Source organism: Mandrillus leucophaeus, unplaced genomic scaffold (genome assembly GCF_000951045.1).
Source record: "Mandrillus leucophaeus isolate KB7577 unplaced genomic scaffold, Mleu.le_1.0 Scaffold595, whole genome shotgun sequence".
Lineage (NCBI taxonomy): Eukaryota > Metazoa > Chordata > Mammalia > Primates > Cercopithecidae > Mandrillus > Mandrillus leucophaeus.
Genome location: NW_012106419.1, coordinates 382082 through 407777, shown reverse-complemented (window position 1 = coordinate 407777; position 25696 = coordinate 382082). Strand labels below are relative to the sequence as shown.

At 50.1% G+C, this 25696-nt stretch overlaps 3 protein-coding genes across 9 annotated transcripts in view; 2 read left to right on the top strand and 1 right to left on the bottom strand.

Annotated features, from left to right (window-relative positions):
- The window catches only part of WDR48 (WD repeat domain 48), a 46621-nt gene extending 42658 nt beyond the window's left edge, over window positions 1–3963 (top strand). For 2 of the 3 annotated variants that reach the window (XM_011999470.1, XM_011999469.1), the window contains 2 exons: window positions 1154–1346; window positions 1929–3962. In XM_011999470.1, coding sequence (XP_011854860.1) covers window positions 1154–1346; window positions 1929–2024 — 289 coding nt within the window. In that variant the 3' untranslated portion in view covers window positions 2025–3962. Of the gene's footprint in view, window positions 1–1153; window positions 1347–1928 lie in introns of all 3 variants that reach the window. The other variant, XM_011999468.1, reaches the window with a different exon arrangement.
- A 1782-nt stretch (window positions 3964–5745) lies between these two features.
- Window positions 5746–15955, bottom strand: GORASP1 (golgi reassembly stacking protein 1, 65kDa). 3 transcript variants are annotated; one of them, XM_011999471.1, is made up of 9 exons: window positions 15077–15955; window positions 11066–11146; window positions 10279–10482; window positions 8591–8677; window positions 8322–8452; window positions 7880–8078; window positions 6938–7088; window positions 6329–6481; window positions 5746–6077 (listed from the first exon to the last, which is right to left on the bottom strand). In XM_011999471.1, exons 1-9 carry the CDS (start codon window positions 15158–15160, stop codon window positions 5824–5826), a joined length of 1344 nt encoding a protein of 447 aa, XP_011854861.1. In that variant the 5' UTR covers window positions 15161–15955; the 3' UTR covers window positions 5746–5823. The 3 variants fall into 3 exon arrangements, with proteins under 3 accessions (XP_011854861.1, XP_011854862.1, XP_011854863.1); XM_011999472.1 differs by lacking the exons at window positions 10279–10482; window positions 11066–11146; XM_011999473.1 differs by lacking the exons at window positions 8322–8452; window positions 10279–10482; window positions 11066–11146 and having other exon boundaries at window positions 7880–8029.
- Window positions 15253–25696, top strand: part of TTC21A (tetratricopeptide repeat domain 21A) — a 31425-nt gene continuing 20981 nt past the window's right edge. For 2 of the 3 annotated variants that reach the window (XM_011999475.1, XM_011999474.1), the window contains exons 1-6: window positions 15253–15461; window positions 16678–16807; window positions 17630–17740; window positions 18451–18617; window positions 20059–20181; window positions 22149–22306. In XM_011999475.1, coding sequence (XP_011854865.1) covers window positions 15435–15461; window positions 16678–16807; window positions 17630–17740; window positions 18451–18617; window positions 20059–20181; window positions 22149–22306 — 716 coding nt within the window. In that variant the 5' untranslated portion in view covers window positions 15253–15434. The remainder of the gene's footprint in view (window positions 15462–16677; window positions 16808–17629; window positions 17741–18450; window positions 18618–20058; window positions 20182–22148; window positions 22307–25696) is intronic. The other variant, XM_011999476.1, reaches the window with a different exon arrangement.

Sequence of the window (25696 nt, the reverse complement as noted above, 5' to 3'; positions counted from 1 at the left end):
TAAAATCAAAAAAATTTGTAAGTCTCTTTGTTACAGAGATTTCCAAACTTATATAGAAAGAGCTCCCATTGTCCAATCAGATAGCTTCAGTAATTATCAATACCTTGCTAAACATTTTGCTTCACCTGTACCTCTACCTGCCCTCCCACCCACCTCCCTCCACACACCACACAGACACACACACACAATTATTTTAAAGTGAGTCTTAGACATCACTTCAGATAGATTTAACAACTGCAGTTCAAATGCTTTTCAGAGCGTAAGCCTTAGTTTTTTGGTGTAATAGTTATTGACTGTTATCAGAGATACAGAAGTAGGGTGTTGATGAGTCTAGTTTGGGACATAGAGAGTTTGAAGTGCCTGTAGGACATCCAACTGAAGATACCCAACCAGCTGTTGGGTTTGTGGTTTACAACAGAAGTTTGAGACTCAAGGTCTAGACTCAGGCATTGTCTACCCACAGGTGCTAGTTGAAGGCATGGCAGTGGGGAGGAAAGCCCAGGGAAAACTGAGCAGTGTAGGACTCTGGTAAGTATTGGGAGCTGCCTGCCTTTCCAGAATTATTTAGTTTGCCCAGGCTCTGGGAAAGTATTCAAGGGAATAAAACCCAGAAGGCTACTATGTATATATATGTAAGTGTTTTTGCTTGTTTGTTTGTTTTTCTGAGATGGAGTCTCACTCTGTTGCCCAGGCTAGAGTACAGTGGCATGATCTTGGCTCACTGCAGCCTCTGCCTCCTGAGTAGCTGGAATTACAGGCGTGCACCACCATGCCCAGCTAATTTTTTGTATTTTAGTAGAGACGGGGTTTCACCATGTTGGTTAGCCAGGCTGGTCTTGAACTCCTGATCTGAAGTGATTCACCTGCCTTGGCCTCCCAAAGTGCTGGGATTATAGGCATGAGCCACCACGCCTGGCCTGTATATGTAAGTTTTAAGAACATGTATTAATCTCATTTAGTTGTACATAAACTATGTCTTAGAAGGACACTGTAAAAAATCTTTCGGCAGCTCTAAAAATGGATTAAGGTAATGACTAAAAACATTTATTGATTTTTCATCTTTATAAAATGTTCGCATCAAAGAAAAATAATATGGAATAAATAATATCTAGTGATTTCCCTGATGTCACAATATGCCACTGCTTCTTTACAGAGACAGACTCTCTGCTAGTGACATGCTCCAAGTCCGAAAAGTTATGGAACATGTTTATGAAAAAATTATCAACTTGGATAATGAGTCTCAAACCACTAGCTCTTCTAATAATGAAAAACCAGGAGAACAGGAAAAAGAAGAGGATATTGCTGTGTTGGCAGAGGAGAAAATTGAACTTTTGTGCCAGGACCAGGTAAGTGGACTTGAGGACTGCAGCCCCAATTTTTCCAGTGCTGGTGCTTATCAAGAGTTACATGCCTTTGGGCGGGGGGCTTCTACTTTTAGAGGGGCTCTAAGGAGCCCTGGGCCTCTCCCACCTAAAGCCCACCCTAAAGCTCCTCTTTACTGCTGGGGAGATTTTCAGAGAAGGGATACATAGACAAATGTGGATGTGCTGGTAGCTTTTTTTTCTGACAAGAAAAAGACACATGGTCTTCTTGATTTGCAAAGCAGCATGTGCCATGTTTATGATTTAGAGTGAAGGTGTGCGGAGAAATGGCAGAATGGTTTTTTAAATCAAGATGCACTCAAAACGTATCCTTAGACGAATGGCTGAAAGATGGCCTGGTGTTTCTGGCATAATCACAAAAGATGTACATCTCACTAAGCTCAATTTCATTCCCACATGCATGGAAGCCGTGACAGCAAGAATTGGATACCAGGCATAGGGGAGGAGTGAGCAAGCTGGATCACCTGATGAGAGTCCCTGAGTTAATGATAAAGGTTTTAGATATTAGAGACTTTGAAATTTTTAAACTTAATTTTGGCTATTCAGGTTTTGGATCCAAATATGGACCTTCGAACAGTGAAACACTTCATATGGAAGAGTGGTGGAGACCTAACCCTCCATTACCGTCAGAAGTCCACGTGAAGGCTGGGCTTATGCTCCTGGGTATTCATTTACGACCTTCCTCTATGGCCCCAAGAGTAGTCCTAGGAAGCCCACTGAGCCCCAACGGGAGCAAGACTTCTAATGGCCGATTTGGTATGGACCGAGATTATCTTTCAATTGAAGTGACTAATCGAGATGTAATATAGAAACCAGTCTCCATGTGTAGATTAAGCTGTCCCCAGGGAAGCAGAATGCAAGAGCAGAAGAACCCCAAGCAGACTATGCCTTTCGTGATGTACAGAAGACTGACAGCAGGCCAGTGCAGACTTTGCTTCCTCCTTGTTTCAAAGGACCTTATCTGTCTGTTAGCACTTGTTAGAGACACCTCGATCGGGCCACAACTGTCTTTGTTTCAACCTCAAACCCACACACTCTGTAGCTTTTCTAAAAGAGTACATTCCATTCATGCAATAGATATGAAGGCTTTTTCCAAGTTTGTCATATAAAAAAAATCAAATTGTTTTCACCATTTAAGACAGTTATTTTTAGTGGGAATTTGCTGTTGCACAATTTGAGAACCAGCCCATTTCATAATAAAAGATTAATGTTGGGCTTGTTTTTAATATTGCATCTCAGATGTGTTCTTGTAGGAAGATCTGTTGAAATTCCAGGTGCTGGATCATAGCACTTGGACTGCTGGGCCAGAGTTTGCGCAGCCCGTGCCTAGTGATGCTGCACCCTCCCATGACGTCCTGGCTTTGTGGCAACCCCAGGGAGGTGCAGCCGTTTCACTCCTTCCTCTACTGTGTCCAGTTCTATTTACACAAAGCGAGCTGAGACCACGGGTTCTTGCTCTGGATGAGCAGCATGACACCACTAAAACTTAAGACCATGGTGAAATTTCAGTTTCATTCAAATGTTACCTAAAATTTATGGTGTCAGAGTAAAGGGAGATCATAGTGAGTTAATTTGATATTCATATCCTGGAAGTATACATATTTGTTTTTCCAAAGTTTTATATGCAGGTTTTTGTTGTACCTGTATCTAGATGTTCTTTTCACTGTTCTAACAATCTAATACTTTCATAGAATCATTTGGATCTTGTATAGAATGTAACTTATTGGGGATAAACACTTCAACTTTTGGCAGAAAATACTTTGGATTCTCCCCAAGGTCATTTGTATTCAGAGTAAATCAATGGTCCACCCCCATGAAACTGTAAGACAAGCCTCCTGTATGAAGCCAGAAGCACAAGTGCCTTCAGAGGGCAGTTGATTCCAGTCCAGTTGCCTCCCTAGCTTGTGTGTGGCCTGCCTCCAGCATAGCAGGGACTAGGGAGGGAGGCAGGGAAGGTTTTTTCTTTTCCACGTCTTCACAGGTTCGGCTGGGGGCAGCTGATGGGCCTAAGTCCATACCTTACTATTTAAGATATTCTGATCGCACAACTGCAGAGACAGGGTTCCCTCACTGCTAGTCAGCTTCCTTTGGAAACTGGACAGGCCATTGCCACCTGCACTTTGAAGAAGTGAGCAAAGACGTGGCCACATTTCCAATAAGCTGAAATGGTCTTTCTCCCTTCCTCAGAGAGCAACCAGCTTTTTTTTTTAAAAGTCCTTTCTATCTGTTGGATACAACAGTGCGCTTTTGGTGCACATTTTTTAGCAATAGTTGTGAATTAACGGCAAAAACAAAACAAAACAAAAAACCAAACTTATTTACCAGCCCTCAGTTGTGTTTGCACGAGGGGCCTTTGAGCAAAGAAATGGGTTTTGCTGGGTCATTGTGCCCTGTGTGCTAAGCCTTGGGTGGCTGCATTCCCCTCCTGTCATAGATCTGAACCCCAGCATGATTGTATTTCTTTCCCCTCCAGTCAAACCGTAATACAGTTTCCAGAAAATTTGACAGTCCTGCAATGCCAAAAGGGTAAAAATCTGTATTTCACAGTTGTATAGAATAAAGGCTTTAGTTAAAATATTTCGAAATGTAGTACACATTTATTTTCTTTTCATTTGTCATTTTCTTTCATAGCAGATTACAGAGAAAGAAAGAAACCTCTGGTTTCATGTTCTCCCTGGAAATATTAGCATTGATACCCATTTTATCCTCCAACTTACGGGGGAAGGGAAAGTAAAAGTGAGGAAGGGAAGAGCCAGAACATTCGGGTGAGGGCAACTTTGGGTCAGACTGCCAGGCTACAGAGTTAAGGGAAGCTGGCCCCAGAACAGTCCTGTGGCGGTTCTGTTCTACTTCCTGCATTCCTGCAGACTTGACATTGGGCTCCCAGACGATCCAGGACACAATGCCTCACTGTTCTGCACACGTATCAGCTGCTCGGGTAGGCTTGACAAGGGTTTGCTTTAAATGAAGGGTTTGATTCAAACTTTAGGGTTTGCTGATTTGGGGCCCTCCCTCCATATAGTTGGTCTGTGCCCCCCAGAGCAGGCATTCCTTGTCCCGCAGCTGACAGAGCTTGTGAGTTCCATGCATGTACACCAGCATTACACATGATCCTGTAAAGGTGAGACTTTCAACTAGGCACAGGCTAGAAGACAAGACCAGAGGCAGCTTTCAAAATAATTAGCAGTGTGGGAGGTGAGAGTCCAGTCAACACAGCAGAGGACTTCAGGTGATGAGGGGTCGTCCCCGGATGGAGTGCAGGGCCTAACCTAGCCTTAACCTGCAAAGGCACCTGGGGTGGGGAGAACAGCTTCCTCCCCTACAACAGGAAAGAACAGAAGGGTCTTTATCTACTCTTAATCTATTCCCTTAATTCCCCCTTGGGGTTGGAAACTGTGGGTGAATAGACCTAGTCAGGTAGACTGGCTTTGAGAAATTGCTTAGGGTGTTGAACTTAAATTTGTGACTTTTATTCACTATTGAGGCTGGGTAGGTACCTTGTATATTTAGAAGAGATCACTGTTTAAGTTTGGGAGCTAACAGGAGTTGCCATTGGGGATACAGGTCTGTGGTATGTAGGCCCTGAGGAAGAAGAAATACTGTGGTCTGGGCACAAATGGGTCTCTGCTGAAGGGCCTAGAATTTCCAACCCACCTCCCTCCAGGAGAGGGGGGCAAGTACACTGCCTCTCTCCCGCTCCCGTGACTAGCATGGTGGCCAGCCTGAGCCAAGTGTGGCAGTGTAGCCTACGGACAAGGACACATGACAGAGGACTCAGTGATTGGGACTTGAAAGGGGGTGGTCCCAGGGCTTCAGGGTCCCTTCCAGTACAGATGGGGTGGGCTGAGCTGTGCAGGAAGAATCAAAGCAACCAGGCCAACCCTGGACAGCAACCCCTTCCTTCCTCACCTCATCTTCACATTGGATTATAACCAGACCCTGCTGCCTCCTGGGCAGCCCCAGTGACCAGAGCAGGACCAAGCACTGGACCTGAGGGTACACGGCCAAAAGACGTCCTCCCACAAGGCCTGTGGCCCCCTCTCACCACCCACTGAGGCCTTATGCCCCACCCAAGCAGCAAAGAATCCTTCCTCTCCTACCCCAGCTCCTATAAAACAATTTGGGGTGCTGCTCCCAGCCCTCTACTACCCCAGAAAGACTTGTTTGAAACCCCCAAAGCCAGGACTATCAGGCAGGATAAATGCTGGGAGGTTACCTCTTGGACACTAGAAGTAGAGTCTGAGTGGACACAGAAGCCCCCTGCCAGCAGAAGTCCCTGCACATCACTTGGAGCTACAGCCTAGAAAGCTGAACACATAGAGCTGGGATCAGGCACAGGGCTAGGATCAGCTTGGAGCTGACCGCACAGTGCAGCCTGGGCTGCCTGCCCACATCTGGGCCTCACGAAATGTCACCAGGGGCCTTGTCACAGCCCAGGGTGTTATTCTGCGGTAGAGATCTGGGCCTGGCTGGCTAGCCCCTCAGCCTCCGTCCCAGCATCTAGGCCCTCTGTGCTTGCTGGTTCCTCTTCAGCCTGAGCTTCAAGCAGCTCGGCAGACAGCCCATCTTCTGGTGAGGCTGCAGAGGTGAGACTGTCAGGAAGAGTCAGCTGAGGCAGGTGGTCCGCCTGGGCTTGGGCACCTGGGCTGTCCAGGAAGGGGACCTCAAACTCTGACCCAGACCATGTAGCCTCACCTGCAACACAGAAGATCAGGCTGAGGAGGCCTGCAAGAACCTAGGGCCATGGTGTTAGGGCCAGTAACCCCACTGACCACCCCCCATTGCCACTCCAGGTTTGATGGGGGATTGGAGATGGAGTATACAAATGCCTTGGTGTGACTCTGTCAACCCAATGGCCTGCTTCTGCCCAGCTGAAGAATTGAGGGCAGCCTTCCCAACAACCCGGGGTCCTTCCCAGAGGACTTCAGAAGGTGATGGCCACTCACCACCCCGCTCATGAGAACTGCTGCTGGAGCAGATGTCCTCTGGCCCTGAGGTTGAGACAGCTGTGGAGGTCAGTTCTGTGGAAGAGGGCAGGCTGGGCCACACACTGGCATTGCTGCTGTCCAAGAGGGAAATTCCTGACACGTCCAGGAAGCCTAGGGGAGGGTGGTGCAGTTCTTTGCCAGCATCAAACCCTGACTGCTGGAAAGCAACACCCTGGGCTCAACTTGCCTAGGGCATCTGGCCCAGCCTGTGAGACTGTAATCGCCTCAGACCCTGGTGATACACCTCACCCAGCCTCAAAGAGGTTCCCACACTGCCTGTTTCTGAGGAAAGAAAGGGACCTGGAGTTGGTCATTATGGGAATAGCACAGTGGCAGTGGGTCTAGACTGCTCTGTCTCCAATTTGCTGTGTGACCTGAAGAAGGCCACCTCTCTTCTCTGGACTACACACTCCCCATCTGTACACTAGATTGGATGGTATGCAACTATTAATATCTTGGTGTACATGAGATATGAGGGGTCGGCAGGGCCTGGGGAAAGTTTTGACATTCCTGCCAAAGTCCAGCCCCAGGCCTGGGGCCCACTCCTCTCCAGGGTCTGCCCACTACCTGGGTCCATGACTCGCTGCACTGGAGGTGGGGGCTGAAGAGGAGTCTCCATGAAATGGGGAAGTCCATCAGGGTCTGGAGCACTCTGGCTGGGACTCCCAGGCCCAGGAAGGGGATCCTCCATGGAGGAGCCAGGTGCCTGCAGCAGGGCCTAGGGAAGAAGAAGAAATGGGTAGGGGACAATCAGGACAGTGCCTCAAGGTGAAGAATTTTGCAGTCCAATCTTGTCCCAGGAGCACTGCTCTGCCTGAAGGAAGGAAATGGCCTTAGTAAGCCACCCCTTCTTATATTGGTGATAGGAAGTCAGGCCTGAGGGGCCTGTCCTGGCCTCCCCTGCAGTGTTGGCACTGAGAGGGAGCACTCTTTCCACTCAGATGAGGAATCCCAGGTGCCCACCTGGCCCCGACACATTCCCTTTGCCCCATCAATGACTCACAAGAAGACAGGGCCTTCCTTGAATTCAGGCGTACCTGGAGAACATCCTTGAATATTCCCTGGCCCAGACCCCAGGCACCAGCCCAGTGCCCAAAGGTGCTCTCAGAGGACCCACTCATCAGCTGTGAAGGCAGGGCCAGCACTTCCCTGCAGACTTGGCCAGACAACCATCCCAACTGTGGCTCTGGAGGCCTAGCCCTTTGTCCAGTTTTGCCACAACTCACAGGCACAGCAAGCACCCATCTCTGAGCCTCAGTTTCCCGCTCATGAAATGAAGATGACAACTTGGGCTTCACCTCCACCCTCACTTCTAGACCCAAGGGGCAAGAAAGCCAAAAGTGAGTTTCACTGCTCCAGGCATAGCTTGCCTGCTCCCACTGGGTCCCAGAAGTAGATGGGCCTCTCAGATCACAAAGGCCGCACAGGCCCCTGAGGGTTGCTGATGGCTCCCCAAGGGCAGCCTCTAGAGTCTTCTCTCTTCCCAGTTGATGGATTCTCCCCACATACCTCCATGTAGTCACTCTGCCTGGAACCTGTCTCCAGGGAAGGAGAGTCCTCAAGGGTGGGTCCAGGTGGTAGGGCATCATGCAGTGGGGCATCAGGTGGTGGAGCACAAGGTGGTGGGGTGCCAGGTGGCTTCTTGTGGTAGCTGGGGGGCTGAGTTGGGATCCGGTGTAGATACCCGTAGCCAATGCCACATCCCAGACTGCCGAAGGCCAGAAACATTCAATTCAGGGGCTTGTCCCATGGCCCTCCCTACCTTTGCTATCCCCACCTACTACCAGCAATAAGGGGACTGAAAAGGGCACTTCTGAAACACTGGTCAGCCTCAGGATCCCTGGGACAAGGGCCCAACCCTCCTCCATCTCCACCATAGAACTCTGAGGTCCATGCCCACTGGTCACGCCCCACCCATCTGGCCCTGCAGCCCTCCAACCCCATGAAGTACCTGCCCTCTCCACCCCAGGCTGCATTGGGAGTTACAGTCACCTCCCGGCAGGAGTCTGACTCGGAGTTATACACCATCAGCTTCAAGGGCTTCCCCTCATGAGACTCGATGAGCGTAAAGAAGTCCTCTGACTGTGAGAAACGCATAGCACCTGAGGCCTGCTTCCAGGGCTAAAGCCTCAACAAAACCAGACACTTCTCATGGACAGCACCCTTCTCTTCACACCACATCCAGAGGGTCTAGGGAGGGGCAAGCTACAGGTTCCTCACCTCCTGGAGGATCTGGTCCGAACCAACCACATAGTCTGTGTAGGGGCGCAGACCGGCAAGGGCAGCAGGTGAAGATGGTTCCACATCCTGGGGAAAGAACCGCAAGCCACTGGCCATGCTACTAGAGGTGTGGTTGGGGGATGGGAAAGGGCAGGGGGAACTGCCTTTTCAGGTAGTGAGTGGGACACTTGTCCTCTGTCCCTAAGCAGGGCTTCAAGCCCATACTCCCTCTTTTCACCCCTCCATTCCCCTACCTCCCCCAGGTCTACAGCCTGTCCAGCAGAGGGCAATACCATGGTAAGGCTCAGCACCAGGCTCTGGAAGCTGACCCTGGGCTCAACTTCTGGCTCCAGATGCCCAGCTATATGACTGAAAACACATTATTGAACCTCTCCTAGCCTCAGTTTCCCCACAATTAAAAGCAAGATACACAGTATCTAACGATAGGGTTACTGAGAAAAATAAAGACATATATGAAAAGAAGAAAAGCACACCTTGGCTACAGGAGGTACCCCACTACATTGCTGCTTCTGCTGCAAGCATGTGCCTAAAGACCCCTAGGGGTTGGAGGTGAGGACAGTGAGCAAAACTGGGTACAAATAAGGATTCCTTTCTCCCTTGGAAAGTTTCACCACTCCCAATCTCCCTGGGAAATGCAAAGGAATTTGCATCATCAGTCCCCTTTCCCTCATGGGCAGATTAAAGAAGGCTGCAAGAAGGCCAGGCTCTCCCAAGAAGTCAGTGAGAAAAATAAGTGGCTAGAAAACAAACCAGCCAACTTCTAGTTCAGAGCACCCTCCTTCCACCAGGCTACAGGACTGAGCATTCAAGAACTTAGATACCATCAATGAGCACAGGTTTTGGGTGTGCACGTGTGTCTGTGGACAGACTAACATCTACGACAGCTTGGTCACTGAGGTTCGTTAAGATATCGATTAATCATATAACAATACACCAGAAAAAAACAGTATATTTACAGTCACGTTGCTTATTGACAGAGATACATTCTGAGAAATGCATTGTTAGTTGATTTCATTGTTGTGCAAACATAATACAGTGAACTTAACTTACACATAGCCTATTACACACTTAGAGTATATGGTGTGGCCTATTGCTCCTAGGCTACAAACCTGCACAGCATGTTATTGTTCTGAGTACTGTAGACAACTGTAACACAAGTATCTGTGTGGCTAAACATTCAGGCATAGAACAGGTACAGTAAAAAATATGGTATTATAATCTTATGGAATCAATATTTTATATGCAGTCCGTAGTTGACTGAAATGTTGTCATGCAACACATGGCTCTGTGTGTGCGCGCGCGCACACACACACACACACACACAGAGGGACACAAAATAATAAAAGCAGCAGCATTCCATCAGTCCAACCACCATGCCAGTAGATGGTATTTCTGCCTTTCAAATTAAGTAACCTAGGTATAGAAGGTAAGAAAGTGCTCAGAGTCATGGCTAACGGGAAGCAAGGTACACTGTTCAGGTAGTAATGAGCTGCCCTCTCTGGGACACTGGAATGAGACCACATCCTGCCCTCTGTCTTCCCTGACCACGGCTCCAAGGCTCCCACCCCACTCCTGCATGTCCCACCCTCACACCCCGCCCACATCCAGACCTGCCCCAGTGAACTCATCCTTCCGACACACCCTGCCCTACCATACCCCACACTCACCAGCACATGCCACACCTGCTCACTGGCCCTGCGGAAGCTGCAGAAGCGCACGCTGGCACCCAGTAGGCCCTGGCCGCCCCACATGTTGCTGGGCACCACCTCCACCTCGCGCACCCTCATGGTCTTCATATTGAACACCTCCAGCTTCACGGGCTTCTCCACATTGGCTTTCAGTAGTGCCTTCAGTGTGTCATTCTCCTTGTTCTGTGGGGGCAGTGGGGCTGACTCCAAGGCCACCCCATGCCCAGGCTAGGACCCTCAGATAAGTCTGGGCCTGAGATGGGGCAAGGGCCTTAGTGGGCAGCAGCCCCCAGCAGGGTCACTGTGGGGATGGGCCAAGGTAGTGGATGGGCCAGGTTCACAGACCAGGGTTAAGCCTGTAGCCACTGGGACCCCTACCTCCCCCAAGCACTGCCAAACCTTCCTCAGCCTGCCAGAAAAAGCAAGCAAAAAGCCTCTGGGATCCACAGCATTCCAGTGCTGCCCCACTCTGAGCTGGCCCTTGGCCAGGGCCCTCATATCCCTCACGCCCAGGAGGCAGGCCCCTTGGGCCTGTGGCCACCTCCAAGAGGCCATCTGTCCTCTGTCCACCCCAGAGAGCTCAGAAGCTGAGCACTGGGCAGGGCCCCAGTCAGGCTCTAAGTACAACCCTGGCAGAAGGGGAGACAGGGCTGGGACTCCCTTTAGAAAAAAAGGGAGGGAAGGGTAGACTGGGGCCTGTGGGACAGATGGAGACACACAAACACACACAAGCAAGCAAAGCAGAGACAGGGTTGGGGAACCTCACCAGCCTCGAGTGCCCAATGGTGATGATGAAGTCAAAATAGGGCTCCAGGCCCGCCTGCTGGGCTGGGGAGTTCTCCTGCACCTGTCCCACAGCAAAGGCCACAGTCACTGTGCCAACCCTGGGACTCTCCAAGTAGCCCTCTCCCCCATTTCAGGAACCATCAGCACTCCCGGTGTGCCAGCCAGAACACATGCCTGGCGTGAACTGTTCTGGGCATTCTCAAGGTTCACTCCATGGTCTCTTGCTACCTTCCTGAGCAAAAATTTTCCTCTTAGGAAAATGGCTCCTTCCTGATTATGATCCACAGATGCTTTCAGAAATGGCTTATAGCCCAGGACATCGTTAGGGGCTCCCAGGAGGCAGTATGGAGACAGGCTGGCCCAGGCCTGTGGGAATGCTGCTCTAGAGAGCTGGGCTAGGGTTGGCTGGAAAGCCAAAAGGATTTACCAGAAAGGTTTAGACTGGACAAGAAGGGAGGGCCCTGACGTGCAGTGGAGGTGGGCAGGCCTCAGGAGGGATATACCCAGGGCTGTGCCGAGAAAGAGGAGTGGGAAAGGCAGCTTGCAGCCAGATCCCAGGGGTCCCCAGCCTCTGGGGTGGGAGACCCAGGCTCAGTCCAGCAGGTAATGAAAGCCACTGGCAGAGGAGCAGACCCCAGGGGTAGACCTGGGCCTGAGCCAGGGAGCCCAGTGAGTGGGCAGTGCCAATCTCCACACCCTGGCTCTGGACTGAGGAGCCTCCCACTGGCTCAGCTACCCTACCAGCCTCATAGTGTAGCCTCCATGCCTGTGCAGGACACCTCCTCCAGGAAGCATTCCCAGTCCCAGGGTGCTCCCTGCCCCTCCCTGAACTCCCCAGCTCACTGCTGCTGTCTCCAAAAGCACAACCACCAGGCCTTGCAGGCTGCAGCAGAAATCCATCCCAAAAGCCCCATTTACAGAGCCTGGCTTAAACAATGCAGGCTTTGTCCCAAGGCCCTAGACCCGAAGATGGACCCACAAACACACCCTCTGGCCTTTGGCTATAGGCATTTGATGACCTGTTGGTGTAGACACCAGCCAGACCCAGCTCAGAGGGCACAGGACTTAGGCTCTTGCTGCCTCCTCATGGGAAAGGCCCTATGGCTCCTGCTGTACACCAGCCCCTCCAGTTTTGGATTCCCCAACCTGAAGGACAGCTCATGAAGACTAGGCTAAGAACAAATCGCTGAGATTAAGGCCAGTTTGCCCCTGAAATTAGGACTCCCTTCTGGCAGCATCACCAACTGGGCCCCTCCTTATCACCTCCAGAAGCTGCCATGGCTTCCAAAGGGAGTGAGTGCAGCCCAGAAATCAGATCTGGCCCTACTTGGCCTGGCCCAGTAGGCAAGCTGCTCCCAGGCCCCACTGCAGGGGAGCTCTGGGCCCTGCCCTCTAACCCTTGGAGTGAGGGGATCTTTTGAAAACCACAGGACAGTTATTCAGGAACAGCTTGGGGACAGTGCCCCTACCTGATCACGGCCACTTCCAAACCACTCCATGTCAGGTGCCTGCCTATTCCCCTCCCCACTCCCCAGTATTGCATGTCAGCTGCTCTCCATCATTAATGAGGTTCAGAGACTCAGGCCCCAGGCCTGGGCTCCTTGACCCACCCAGTACCTCCACCCACCCTCTCCTGTGGCTTTGTCCTCTGCTTGGCTACACTCCACTTTTCTCACCTGGGGCCTCGTCACCACTCACCATGGCTCCGCAGCTGAAATAATCTATGCTGCTGCCCACTGTATTGCTCCCCCTTCAGAAACCACTGCCTGCTATCCAGCTCCCTCAGGGGCTCCCATCACAGCCTGCCCCATGGCCCTTTAGTGCTGCTTTTCCTAATGCTTCCACCCTATCCTTCCCAATCAGGGAACCTAATGGAACTCACAGTGATCACAGCTTATACTTACTAAGGGCTGGTCGGCTGAGTGCCAGGGAATGGTACCACCTCACCTGCTTTATGTATCATTTAACCTTTTTAATAACCTCAAATGACAGATGAGACCAAGTACTCAGTAATTCAGCAATTTGACCCCAGGAAATCCAACCCAGAGCCCTCCCCCAACCACTGCCCTCTCCTAACAGCTGTTTCCTGGTGAATCTGCCACTACTCTAAGCTCACTGAGGGCAGCGACTTCTCCAAAGTGTTAGGCACACAGCGAGGTGCCAATATTTCTAGAATGCAGCACAGCTGTTCTTCAGTGTTGTTAAATGTAAGTAGGTCATGTCACTCCTCCACTTAAAACCTCCTGATGGTTCTACATCTCAGAATACAATCTTAAATCTTCAGGACAACAGGCAAGGTCCTACGTGGTCTGCTCTGGTCTCCTCCTCACACTGGCCACACCACCCAAGCACACCAGCATCACCTGGCATTTCCTCAAACACACAAGCACAACATACCTCGGGGACTCTGCACAAGCTGGTCCTTCTGCCTGGAATACTACTATTCCCCTAAATATCTGTATTGTCCACTCTTTACTTCCTTCAGAAGCATCTGTTCTAATGTGACTTGAGAAGAGGCCGTTCCTGACCACTCTATCAATAATAGCACCCACTCACTATTCTGTATCCCCTTAACCTGCTTTATTTTTATCACTAGTAATTACCACCTACCATGTATTTTTTTCATTTCCCTTCTTTCCCTACCAGCATTCCAAATGTCAGTTCCAGGAGAACAGGGACCATGTTTGTTCTGTTCACTGCTTTATCTCTAGAGCCTTAGAATTCTGCCTGCCAGAGTAGGAGCTCAAAACTACGTTTTTGTGATGACAGCCTCTGATCCCTGGTCCCTCTCCGATTTGTCCCTCTCCATCAGGCAGGTCCCTCCCATCTTCGAAGCTCCCATCATCGCCTTACCCCTCCTCTTGCCAATATCCTGAGTTCCTTTGCCGTTAATCAAACCTGTTGGAAGACGCTCCTGGCTGGATGCATTCCACTGTCAACACTTGCTGTTTGGTGCCTCACTGTAAGAAAGCCCATTACCAAACACAAATCCTGTCAACTCTGGGTTCTCCAAGCCAGCCCGGTTTTCACGTTAAGAAACTCCTCCTTTAGCCCTCTCATGTGGCTAGCTGGCAACAGACCTTACCTTCGAAACACACAAACCGACAAACTTGCCCGTCTCCACTCATCTCTGCATCCAGCTGCCTTTCACTAGGGAAAGGGGGGTGCAAGGACGCCTCTTCCCCGCAGCGCTCCGGGGTAAGAGACCCCCAGCCCCTCTCACCTACATTATAGCCCTTCCCTCTCCGCAAGCACAAATCTCCATCAGGCTGCGGCCCCTCTCCTCACCTTCACAGCCCACTCCGTTCTAGGAACCCCACTCCGTCTCCACTTTCCGGAAGCCTGCTCGCCCAGACTTCCTTGTAGAGGCATCTAAAGGCTGGGACCCTCCCCAGCTGCAAACGCTCTCCTCGAGGATTCTGCAGCACTCTCCTGGCCCTCCCTTCCCCACTATCCCGTGGCTGGTTTGCACCGGTCCTCTACACTCGGAAGCCCTTACGACCCTACGACTGGCGGGACGCGCGCCGACGGGCTCCCCTGCAGCTGCGTCCACTAGGTTACCCCGGCCCCCGGAACTGTCCTCGGCATGGCTGACTCTCTTCCCAGGCCCAGCACAGAGCGCGGACGCGGCAGGCGAGCGTAAATATGTGCTAAGTGCAAGAGTGCGTCCTGACTGGCAGTGGTGCATTCTTCACCCGGCAGGAGCGCCATTCCCGGCGGCCGGACCGGGAAAACGCTCCGCTTCCGGCACTGCTGTCACTTGGTGCGGGCGCTGGGCCCGACCGTGGCCGCAGAGTGGCCAGGGTCCGGCAGTCCCGCGAGGCCGCCTCTCCCAGGCGGCTCCCACCGGGCAGGGGGCACCGCCCGCCACCCACGCGAAAACACTCCGGCCGGGACCCCGCCGCAGTCGCCAGCCAGCCGGCAACCGGAGGCCCGGGCGCGGGGTTGCGAGCGCCCTGCCAAGGTCACCGGCGCCGCGGCGGCGACTCACCCCGTGCAGGTGGAAGCCCTCGGCGCCGCCCGCGGGCTGCTCAGCGCTGACGCCCAGGCCCATGGCAGCGGCTCCGCTCGGCATTCGGGTCCACTCCCGCTGCGCCTACCCAGGCCGACCCGGCGCCACTAGCACGGACTCGCTCTCTCGGCGCTCGATTCCTGCGCCTTGTGACGTGAAGCGCTTTGTTCCTCCCACTCCAGACACTGACGCTCCTAGCAACCGGCTAGCAGCTCCGTTTCCAAGGACTGTAACGCCTTCAACCGCCCGCCGTGATAGAGTGCCCACGACTCTGCCTCGGGAATCCCGCTCCGCGCCGCCCCACCAGACCCGGACTCGGAGCCGCGAGCGGCCCGAGATGAGCAGCAATGACTCCTGCCTTATGGTGCGTGGCCTGGGCGCTGTCCGACCGCTCCCTCGTGACTCCCCGCCTCTGACACAGCGACCTCGTGCCTTGCTACTCTCCTGCCACCCTTCGCAGTCCTCAGTTATATATCAGGCGGTCCTGCCCTTTCTTGCCCCATTCTTCCTGGCAAGCGCATCTTTTCCGGTGGCTTCTGCGCTCCCTGAGCCCCAAATTAGCATCCCCGGTTCTTGAGCTACCCCAAACCAGCGCATCTCATCACTATCATTATCCTTTCTTGTCATCATCCCTTCTTCCACCCAGCTCACTCTCGCCTGCGCCTCCCACCCCAGTTGATGGCATCACTATTTAATCTCCTAGCCTTAACTCATACCTCTTCCTTATACTCATCTTCTAATCCTGTCTTCAAGAACTGCCAGCTCCTCAATGTCTCCTGAGTTTTCTTTTTATCTTTTTATCTTCTAGCCCAGAACCAGCACCATCTCTCCCCCTGAGCACCTGCAACAGCCTCCTTCCCATCTGGTTTCTCTGCTCTGGCTCTCTTCAGCAGCAGTAGTCCCTGCAGCCACCACAGCACACACTCCCCACACGCAGAAGCAGCCAGAGTGGTTGTTGCAAAAATGTACCTCTGAAAACATCCCTCGCCTTAAAACCATTCTGCTTTCTGTTACCCTTAGGATGGTGTCTGGGCTCTTTCGTATGGCCCACGAGGCTGTTTACAGTCCAACTACATCTGTTCCCAACCTAGCACTCACAAACCTTAGGGGAAGTGAAACTTAACTTTAAAATCTCAGCCCCTTTGTCAAGCTATAGTTTCCATGGGCTTAAGCTTCCTTAGCTGTGAAAGATACTGAGAGGGCCGTGTACAGGATAGTGGATATGAAGCCCACAATAACTTGTAACTACAATTGGTATAATTTTTCTTATTATGTGTCCTCATTTTTCCCCCTTATTCCCTTCCTAAGACAAAGCCTGGGTTGCATTCCCCATCATAGTTGAACCAGAATCTGTTGGTAATCCCCCAAACACCTCCAAACTCTTTCCTGGAGAAACTACATGGAGCTGCTCCCAGGGCTGTTAGAGGACAGGATGAGGCCTGAATGTTTCCTCTTTCTCTTCCCTTTGCAGAACTGAGGAGGAGCAGGGGATAGGGAAGGGAGCAGGTCTCATCCCATCTGGGACAGAACAGAGACAGAGAAGGGACTGGGCTAATGCAGCTATGTCTTCCTTCATACAGGCTGGGATCATTTACTATAGCCAGGAAAAGTACTTCCACCACGTGCAGCAGACTGCAGCTGTGGGCCTGGAAAAATTCAGCAATGACCCTGTGTTGAAGTTCTTTAAAGCCTATGGAGTCCTCAAAGAAGGTAAGGACTTGGCAGTGTTGGTCTTGTGACCCCAGGCACTAGCCCGGCCCTAACATTCTGGCTCCACCTGGATGCCTCCTTGTATCCTAGTTATGGTCCCATAAAAACAGTTTCATACTCAGCGGCTGGATTCCCACGGGAATCCACAGAAGCCTACGTAATCCATATCTAGTTGACTTTTGAGACCTCAGAGCGCTCACTATCCCTGCTCTGCATCTCGGGTTCCCTCTCTGTAAAATGAGTGATTGGAGAGATAGCTGCATGATTCTTGAAGTAATTCCAGGCCTGGAAGCTGAGAACTGGTAATGCAGGCAAAGGAGGAGGAAGAGGTAGGTGTGAGGACAGGTGGGTATGGTACAGGTACGGGCAAAGGAGTGGGGCCCATGCAGGTGCAGATGCGCTGACTTTCAGAAGGTGGTCCTGGGCTGAGGACTGGCCGAATGGCCCATGGCCAGTATCTGAGGACATGGAGGGATAAATGTAATCAGTGGCTCTTGAGCACTAGCTGGGAAAGCCCTGCCTGAAGTCCTTCTTCAGAACTGACGCAGCTAATTGCAGCCTCACACATATCCCCACAAGTACTCACAGGTACACCTTTCAAGTCCAAGATTTCCAGCCCCCAACAGCCTGGACCATGTTACCAGCAACTCTTTCCCAGAGTCCCAGTCTTCAGGGAGCTTGGGTCACTGGGGACCTTTCAGACCAGTTAGTCCTCTGACTCTGGGCAAAGGCAGGTAGTGCTGAGCCGTTGGGTCAGCTACAGAGTCTCATGTGCTCTAATCCTGGAGCTTGAGAGTGTAACTATGTGGACTGTCTTTGCAGAGCACATCCAGGATGCCATCAGTGACCTGGAAAGCATCAGGCATTACCCAGACGTGTCCCTGTGCTCCACCATGGCCCTCATTTATGCTCACAAAAGATGTGAAATCATTGGTGAGTGCCACCATACTCAGCCAGGCCTGACCCACCAGGGGAAAGAAAGCGCTGCCCCAGAGATACACAGTCCCTCAAGGGCTGCCAAAGGAGGTGTGTGCCCTGGTGGCTGGGCAGATGCTGTTAACCAGTGAGAAGTGACTGCTGCTCGTCTCCCCTTGGAGGTCTGGGAGAAGACGCTATGCCTGGATCCAACTGAGTGGAAGCAGGCAGAACCCATGACAGTGGGAGGGGTCCATGCTCCAGATCCCAAGATTTGGGGAAACACCCTTCTTCTTTGCCAAGATCTTATCAGAAAAACCAAGCTAATATATATAATTCTACCCCTAATCTCCACCCCTCTAGAGTCAGGGAGAGGGTCCAAGAGTGACTACAGACTACTGTTTCCCCACTCATAATAAGTTGTGGGCCTGAGGCTAAGGATTTTGGTTTGGTCTGCCTGCTCAGCACACTGCTGGGCACAGAAAAGAGAAGATAATCTCAGAGAGCACACCTGAGTCCAGGCCAGGGCAGCCCCTGCGGCATCTCAAGGGCAGGTACTGCTGGTTTCTAGGCCTTGGACTGCACGCGGTGTGCTGCATATGTTGAAGGAGATCCACAGTGTGTGAGAGAGACCCAGAGGTAGTTCCCTGGGCTCTTGGTGGCCCCTGCAGAACTAGGCAGACTTCCGCATCCTAACTCTCCCTCTTCCTTCGCTCTTGGATTTACAGACCGAGAAGCAATTCAGGAGCTTGAGTACAGCCTAAAGGAAATACGCAAGACAGTCAGTGGGACTGCCCTGTACTATGCTGGTGTCTTCCTCTGGCTCATAGGCCACCATGACAAGGCCAAAGAGTACATTGACCGCATGCTGAAGATCTCTAGAGGCTTCAGAGAGGTATTCACCACACCATGGGGACAACAGGCGAAGAAAGCAGCACCCAAACACGTAATAGCAGGGTGGCCCTTACTCCCACAAAGGGCCCTGAAACTGGGGGAGAGCCACACCCAGGCACTGACAAAATACCGGGTCTCACAGTTGCCCCAAGTATGTTGTCTCTGGGCTTAGCAGAGGTTACTCATTGGCGTTTGTCCATAGAGTCTGATTTCTAGATAGATTTTCTATGGCTTGCACCATATTCTTAAGAAATTTTTTTTGAGACCTCACTGCAGCCTCAGCCTCCCAGGCACAAGCAATCCTCCCACCTCAGCCTCCCAAGTAGCTGGGACCATAAGTGTGTGCCAGCACATCCAGCTGGTTTTTACATTTTTTGTAGAGACTGGATCTTGCCATGTTGCCCAGGCTAGTCCAAACTTACTGGTTCTTTTGAGGACCCAGATGAGCTGGTCACACTGGGCCATTCCCTCCCTATAGTGCTCTGCTGGAACTGAATGGTGGCTCATGCAGTACAGCCCATATACTGTATATCTGCACTAATATGGAATTTGAAGCCTCAGTCTAGACCATGCCTTCTCAGCAGGGCTGATATCAATTTTCAAAGGGTGTAGACATGGTCCCTGGGGGAGAAGATGAAAAAAATCTTATTCTTTATGTATAAAATACACATATATATATATAGTACACAATACACAGATATGGTATATCTGAGGCATTAACATTTCTTGCAGGGGAAGGGATTAATTAGGAAACAGTATCTAAAGAGACTCCTTAGGACAGATAATAGAAAAAGAGAAATAGAAATATAACAGAGAAATACTGATCTAGGCCATCATGAGGCGTGCTTTAGGGCAGGGCTCTTCCAAGTCTGCTTCCCAGGCCTGGCCCTCCCCATCTGCCAGGAGAGGCTGGGTGAAGGCTAACATGGAACCAGCAAGGTCCACGAGCTCAGAATGGCTCCTGCTCACCCACTCAGAGGGCATTCCTGGGCTTCCTATGCAGAGCCAGGCCTTGTACTGGCCTAAGAAGTGGAGAGATCAAGAGTGGCCCTGAGTAGGCCCCCATGTTGGCTACTGACCCCAGTGTAAACAGGCAATGACAGGATAGGTGAGTGTGCCTCAGTAAGGGTTATAGAGAGCTGTAAGGGTACAGGGAAGGAGGTCTCCTAAGCAGGGGCCTCTGAGGCTGAGTTGTACCGAGTGGTAATGGACATCAGGTGCAGGGGTTTGGTTGGGAGTGGGAGGGGAAATGTCCAGGACATTTCCGGACAAAGCAACAATGGGAGACCTGGCCGTGAGAAAGAACCGGCTGCCCTGAGATCTGCATGGGACTGTGCCTGGCGGGGCCTCAGGGTGTTGGGTGGCAAAGGGTGGATCATGTGCAGGCTGGGTTGAAGCTGTGCGGAACCAAGGACTTCATCTTTCATCTTGTTCTCATCCAGGCCTACGTGCTCAGAGGCTGGGTGGACCTCACCTCAGACAAGCCCCACACTGTGAAGAAAGCCATTGAGTACCTGGAACAAGGAATTCAGGACACCAAAGATGTGCTGGGGCTGATGGGAAAGGTGGGCAGTGGGAAAGGGAGAGGTAGAAGTATTCCTGGCCAGGCCACTGGAACCAGAGACCCACCAGGTACCCCCAGGCCAAAACCTCAGTCTCCAGATGCCTCATCTGGTAGATGAAGAGCAGAGGCCCAGAGAGGTTCAGCAGCCAACCCAGGGTTACACAGCAGTCCAAGGTCCACTCTACTTCTCAAATTCTTCCTGGTTGATCTGAGTTTCTGTCTCATTTGCATGGGGGTCTTCTCAGGGTCGCTATCTGAAGGTCTGTCCTTCCTTGACCCTCTCAGGCTTTCTGTCTGCCTCTGTGTTAGTTTCACTCAATGCCTTTCTCCCTTCTTTTATTTTGACCTTCCCATTTCACCTCTTTCTGCCTGTTAAATTCATTTAGTGTGCCGTAAGAAAAGGGAGGTATATATTTTATATGTTCTGTATTTTCTGATCTTAAGTTTCTTTTTTCTCTTGTGAGCCTCATGGAATTAATCTTTGAGAGAAAAAATGTCCTCATATTTTCTTCTGTTTGTATATTTTTTATTATAAAAGAGTATGTACTTATTTAAGAAAACAGAAGCCTGAAAAAAGTCAACAGATGAATTAAAATGGCAGGCTTAGTCTTACCGCTCCAAGACAAGTGTTAGTATTTTAGGGCAATGTCTTCTAGTCTTCGTTCTATACTTGGGTCCAGGGTGTGTGTTAGGTTGGCTTTCTGGGTGGCAGAAAGCGATGGAGATTATTGTGAGCCAGCTTATCACAGAGCACCCTTGGGGCCAGCGTCTGTGGAAAGAGAAGGCTGGCTGTGAACAGTCACAGCAAAGGCCGCAGCCAACTCTATGAGGAACTCCGGAGCTGGGAAGCCCCTTCAGTGAGCTCCCCGTCAGTGCCCTGACACTGGAGGTGGGCTGCCCCAGGGACAGGTGTGACCTGGGACAAAGCAGCTCCCTTCAACCATGGGTAATCCCTGGAGGGAGGCTCCATTGAGAGCCATCAGTCACCAACTCTCCTGCTCCTGATGATAGGGGGGTGGGTCACAGTGTTGGTATATAATGTAGTTTTCACCCTAGGGTATATTGTCATTTACTTTGTTTTTCTTCATGTAATATTGTCTTTGTGTAATATTCAAAATGTCAGTTTGAACATAGATGTAAAGCCAGTCTTCTATTGTATGGGCATAATGTAATTTACCAACCTGGTCCCCTATTGTTGGATATTGGGATTGTTTCTGGTTATGCACTTGAAGTTTTTCAGTGAACACATTTGTACAAAAATCTTCATTATACAGAATAATCCTCTTGTTTTTAGTGACAAGTCTCTTAATGGGGGTTACTGTAGGTCCGAGGGAAGCCCTCCTTTCAGAGTCCAATTTCAAGTCTTTTAGAAGCATTGCCCCCTGGCCCTTAGGGCACCTGTGTCATGACTGTTTGAGGAGAACCTAGTGGCTGGTGTTTGCCTGCAGAGGCCATGACCTCAGCCCAATAGGCCTTGACAGAACAACAACAAAAAAACTCCACAACCTTGCGATAGAAGTATTTGCCAGAAAACCCTAACTGACTCAGAATTGCTAAACTGGGCCTTGGCAAGCAATTTCAGTGACGCAATCCAGAAAAGTGAATGGGAAATGAATGGAAAATTTATGGAACTGGAAAGTGCCCAGTGACCTCACCTCTCGCCTTCAGGGTAACCTCACATGGGCTTGCCCTATCCCAGGCCTGCTAAGTTTCCCAAGCTTGGGGCTTAGCTATGTCCCCAAAGCCCCTGTTCATCCTGTCCAAGAACCCAAGACTGTTGTAAACCTTGATATGTCACTCTTTCTCCCGGGGACTTTGAGGGGCTACTGGCCCAGCTGAGAGGACCCGCAGTGCCCATGTGTCAGGTTCTGTTCCTGTTTTCATGGAGACACTGAGACAACCCCCCTCCAACAAACTCCCTTCATGGGCACTCCCTTCACGGAGGCTCTTCTGTCTGGCTCCCAACAGGCAATGTACTTCATGATGCAGCAGAACTACTCAGAGGCCCTGGAGGTGGTGAACCAGATCACTGTGACTTCAGGGAGCTTCCTGCCAGCCCTCGTCCTGAAGATGCAGCTGTTCTTAGCTCGGCAGGACTGGGAGCAGACAGTAGAAATGGGACATAGGTGAGTTACTGCCCAACCGTGCAGCTTCCTTTCTTTCCAAGACAAGGGTGCTAACACGTATGTTACCATCTTATAAGATGGTGAGGCAGGAAAACAAGGCGGAAAGGTAAATATCGCCCATAGAGGAACTGGGAATTGTGCTATGGCCAAATTGGGATGAGGAGGAGACGGGGGACGGGTGTGCAAGCAAACGAAATACACATCATAACATGAGGCTAGGAGCTGTGGCCTGTGATGGCTAAATCAAGAAATAGAGGGTAAAGACTTGTTAAACAACAAGAGGCAGGGAAGGACCCATCGAAAGAACTAAAGCAAGAGTTCCAGGGTAGAAAGCAGTGGCTGTGAAGACTGCAGGAGAATAAGACTAGAATATATTTCATTATTAAGTTTTTTTTTAAACTATGAGTATGGTATACCTTAATAAAAACTTTAGGGGAAAAAAGTCACTGGTGACTTTGAGAGAAGTGTTTTAGCAGCAGACTGGGTACATAAACCAGAGAGCAGATTTCAGGAGTTATTGGGCGTGTAGAAACCAGATACCAAGTATAGAGTGATCTGGAAGCATTGTGAAGAAAAATGAAAATGGCTTTTGGGAGGATATTTGATGCAAGGCTTTTGGCGAGCCAAAAAAAAAAAAAATGTCTCTTTAAACTCTAATGGGCACAGTGGGCTCATGCCTGTAATCCTAACACTTTGGGAGGCTGTGGCAGAAGGATTGCTTGAGCCCAGAAGTTCAAGACCAGCCTGGGCAACATAGTGAGACCTTGTCTCTACAGAAAATAAAAAAATAAAATCAGCTGGGCAATGTGGTGTGCACCTGAAGTCCCAGCTACTAGGGAGGCTGAGGTGGGAGAATCACTTGAGCCCAGGAAGGTTGAAGCTGCAGTGAGCTGTGATTGTGTCACTGCACTCCAGCCTGGGTGACAGAATAAGACCCTGTCTCAAAAAATAATAATAATAAATAAAAATAAACTCTAACACTTTATTTTTATCACAATCATTCTAAAATGTATCATCTTCATTTTTTTCCCAGTAGGAGTTAATGGCCCATGAGTTATCACTATGACTTGTAACTGAATTATAGGGAAATATAGAGCACAGGTCTAAAAAAAAAAAAGCATATAATCAAACTTCTTCCTTCCCTTGGGAAGAATCCTAATTCCTCCGCTGATGGCTGGAACTTGAATCTTATAGAGAGGTGCTGGTGGCAAATCAAACATGTCTCTATCCTGCCCAGCCCACAGGTGCCACACACAAGCTGCTAATGCCTGTGTGGACCTCAGCTTCCCTTTCTCACAGTGTAGACCTGGCCTTCGTAGGAGCTTGCTTTGGAGGCTAGGTCTCAGGCCAGCAGCTCACCTGGAAGCACCTGACTGAAGCCATATGTGGGTGTTTGTGGCCTCCCCGGCCCTGGCCCTGCTGTGCCCATGTGAAGGGAGACAGTGTTTGGGGCCAACAGATTGAATCCAGTGCCCCAGCGTGTTCCCTCATGGAAGCTTTCCTAGTTAGTGGGATTCATAGAATTCCCTCAGATTTTTTTTTTTTTTTTTTTTTTGAGACGAAGTCTCGTTCTGTCGCCCAGGCTGGAGTGCAGTGGTGCAATCTCGGCTCACTGCAAGCTCCACCTCCGGGTTCACACCATTCTCTTGCCTCAGCCTCCTGAGTAGCTGGGACTACAGGCGCCCACCACCTCGCCTGGCTAACTTTTTTGTATTTTTTAGTATAGACGGGGTTTCACCATGTTAGCCAGGGTGGTCTCAATCTCCTGACCTCGTGATCCGCCCGCCTTGGCCTCCCAAAGTGTTGGGATTACAGGCGTGAGCCACTGCTCCCGGCCCCTCAGATTTTTAAAACTCTGCTCTATAAAGGTGTGTTTCTGTTTTCATCCCTAATATATTTTTTCTTTCTTTTCTTCATTAATATTAAAAGTCTGCCTCTCTTATTAGCCTTTTTAAAGAACCAGCTTTGAGTTTTGTAGCTCCTTTCTATTATATTCTAATAAAATAGAAATTTTGTATTATAAGTTCTATATTATATTCTTTGTGTATTCTAATTTATTAATTTCTGCCCCCCCTTTTTTTGCGGGGGGGGAGTGTCTTGCTCTGTTGCCTAGGCTGGAGTGCAGTGGCATAATCATAGTTCACTTCTGCCTTGAACCTCTGGGCTCAAGTGATCCTCCCATCTCAGCCTCTCAAGAAGGTAGGACTACAGGCAAGCACCACAATACCCAGCTATTTCTTTTTATAAGTTTTTTTTTTTTTTATGTTGCCCAAGCAGCTGTCAAACTCCTGGGCTCAAACAATCTTCTTGCCTCTGCTTCCAAAAGTCCTGGGGTTATGGGTGTGAGTCACCACACCCAGCCTAATTTCTGTTCTTAACTTTATTATTTCCTACCAACTACTTTTTTCCAAGGTATTCTGCTATTGTATTCTCTCTTTTTTTTTTAATTTTAGTTTTCGGTTTTATTTTTTAATTTGTAGAGATAGGATCTCACTGTGTTGCCAGGCTGGTCTTGAACACCTGGCCTTAAGCAATCCTCCCACCCCAGAATCCCAAAATGCTAGGATTACAGGTATAAGCTACCATGCCTGGCCTGTTTTCTGACTCTTAATTTGGATGCCTGTCTCAACCATTCTACCAATTTTACTTTAGAATATAAGCATTGAAGTCTGTGGGTGTCCCTCAAGGTACCATTTTTGCAGAGTCTACCCATTTGGATATGTAATATTTTTCTATATCATTTGGCTCCAAGAATTTTCTAATATCTATTCAGATTCTTCTTTGGTCTATAAGTTTTTCAAAGTATGTTGCAGTTTTTGTTAATTCTCAAATGTATGAGGTTTACAGTGCTCTCAGAAGCATCAGAAATGGTTAGAACTTTTTCAGTGCTGATTGTGCCTAATCATGTTGGAATTTAGTGTGTGAATTAGACGAACCTACTATTAAGCAGAAAGTCATTCCCTGACAGGCTGAAAAATGGGAAAGAATCTTTCTATAAAGAAATAGAATATCAAAAACCTCATAGTATGGTCAGAAGCTATAGCTTCACAATGGGACAGAATTGAAACCCAGGTTCCTTTTCCATCTTAAAGTGACTGCCCCCCAAGTACCTTTCTGGCCACCTCCAGACTCTGGCACCGTGGTCATGTCTGGCTAGTTGGGTTATGAATACGTTTCTGTGGCAAAGACCCTCAGATACACAACTTAAATAACATAAAAGGTTATTCTTCCTCCAGGTAAAGTTGTTGGTGGCTCAGGGCTGGGATAACAGCTTAACTCTGGGGAGTCCCAAGCCCCTCTGTCTTGTTGCTCTGCTATTCCTAGGATAATGCTCACATGGTCCACATTCCAGACAGTAGGCAGGAGGGAAGGCATGCTGGTGGGGCACAA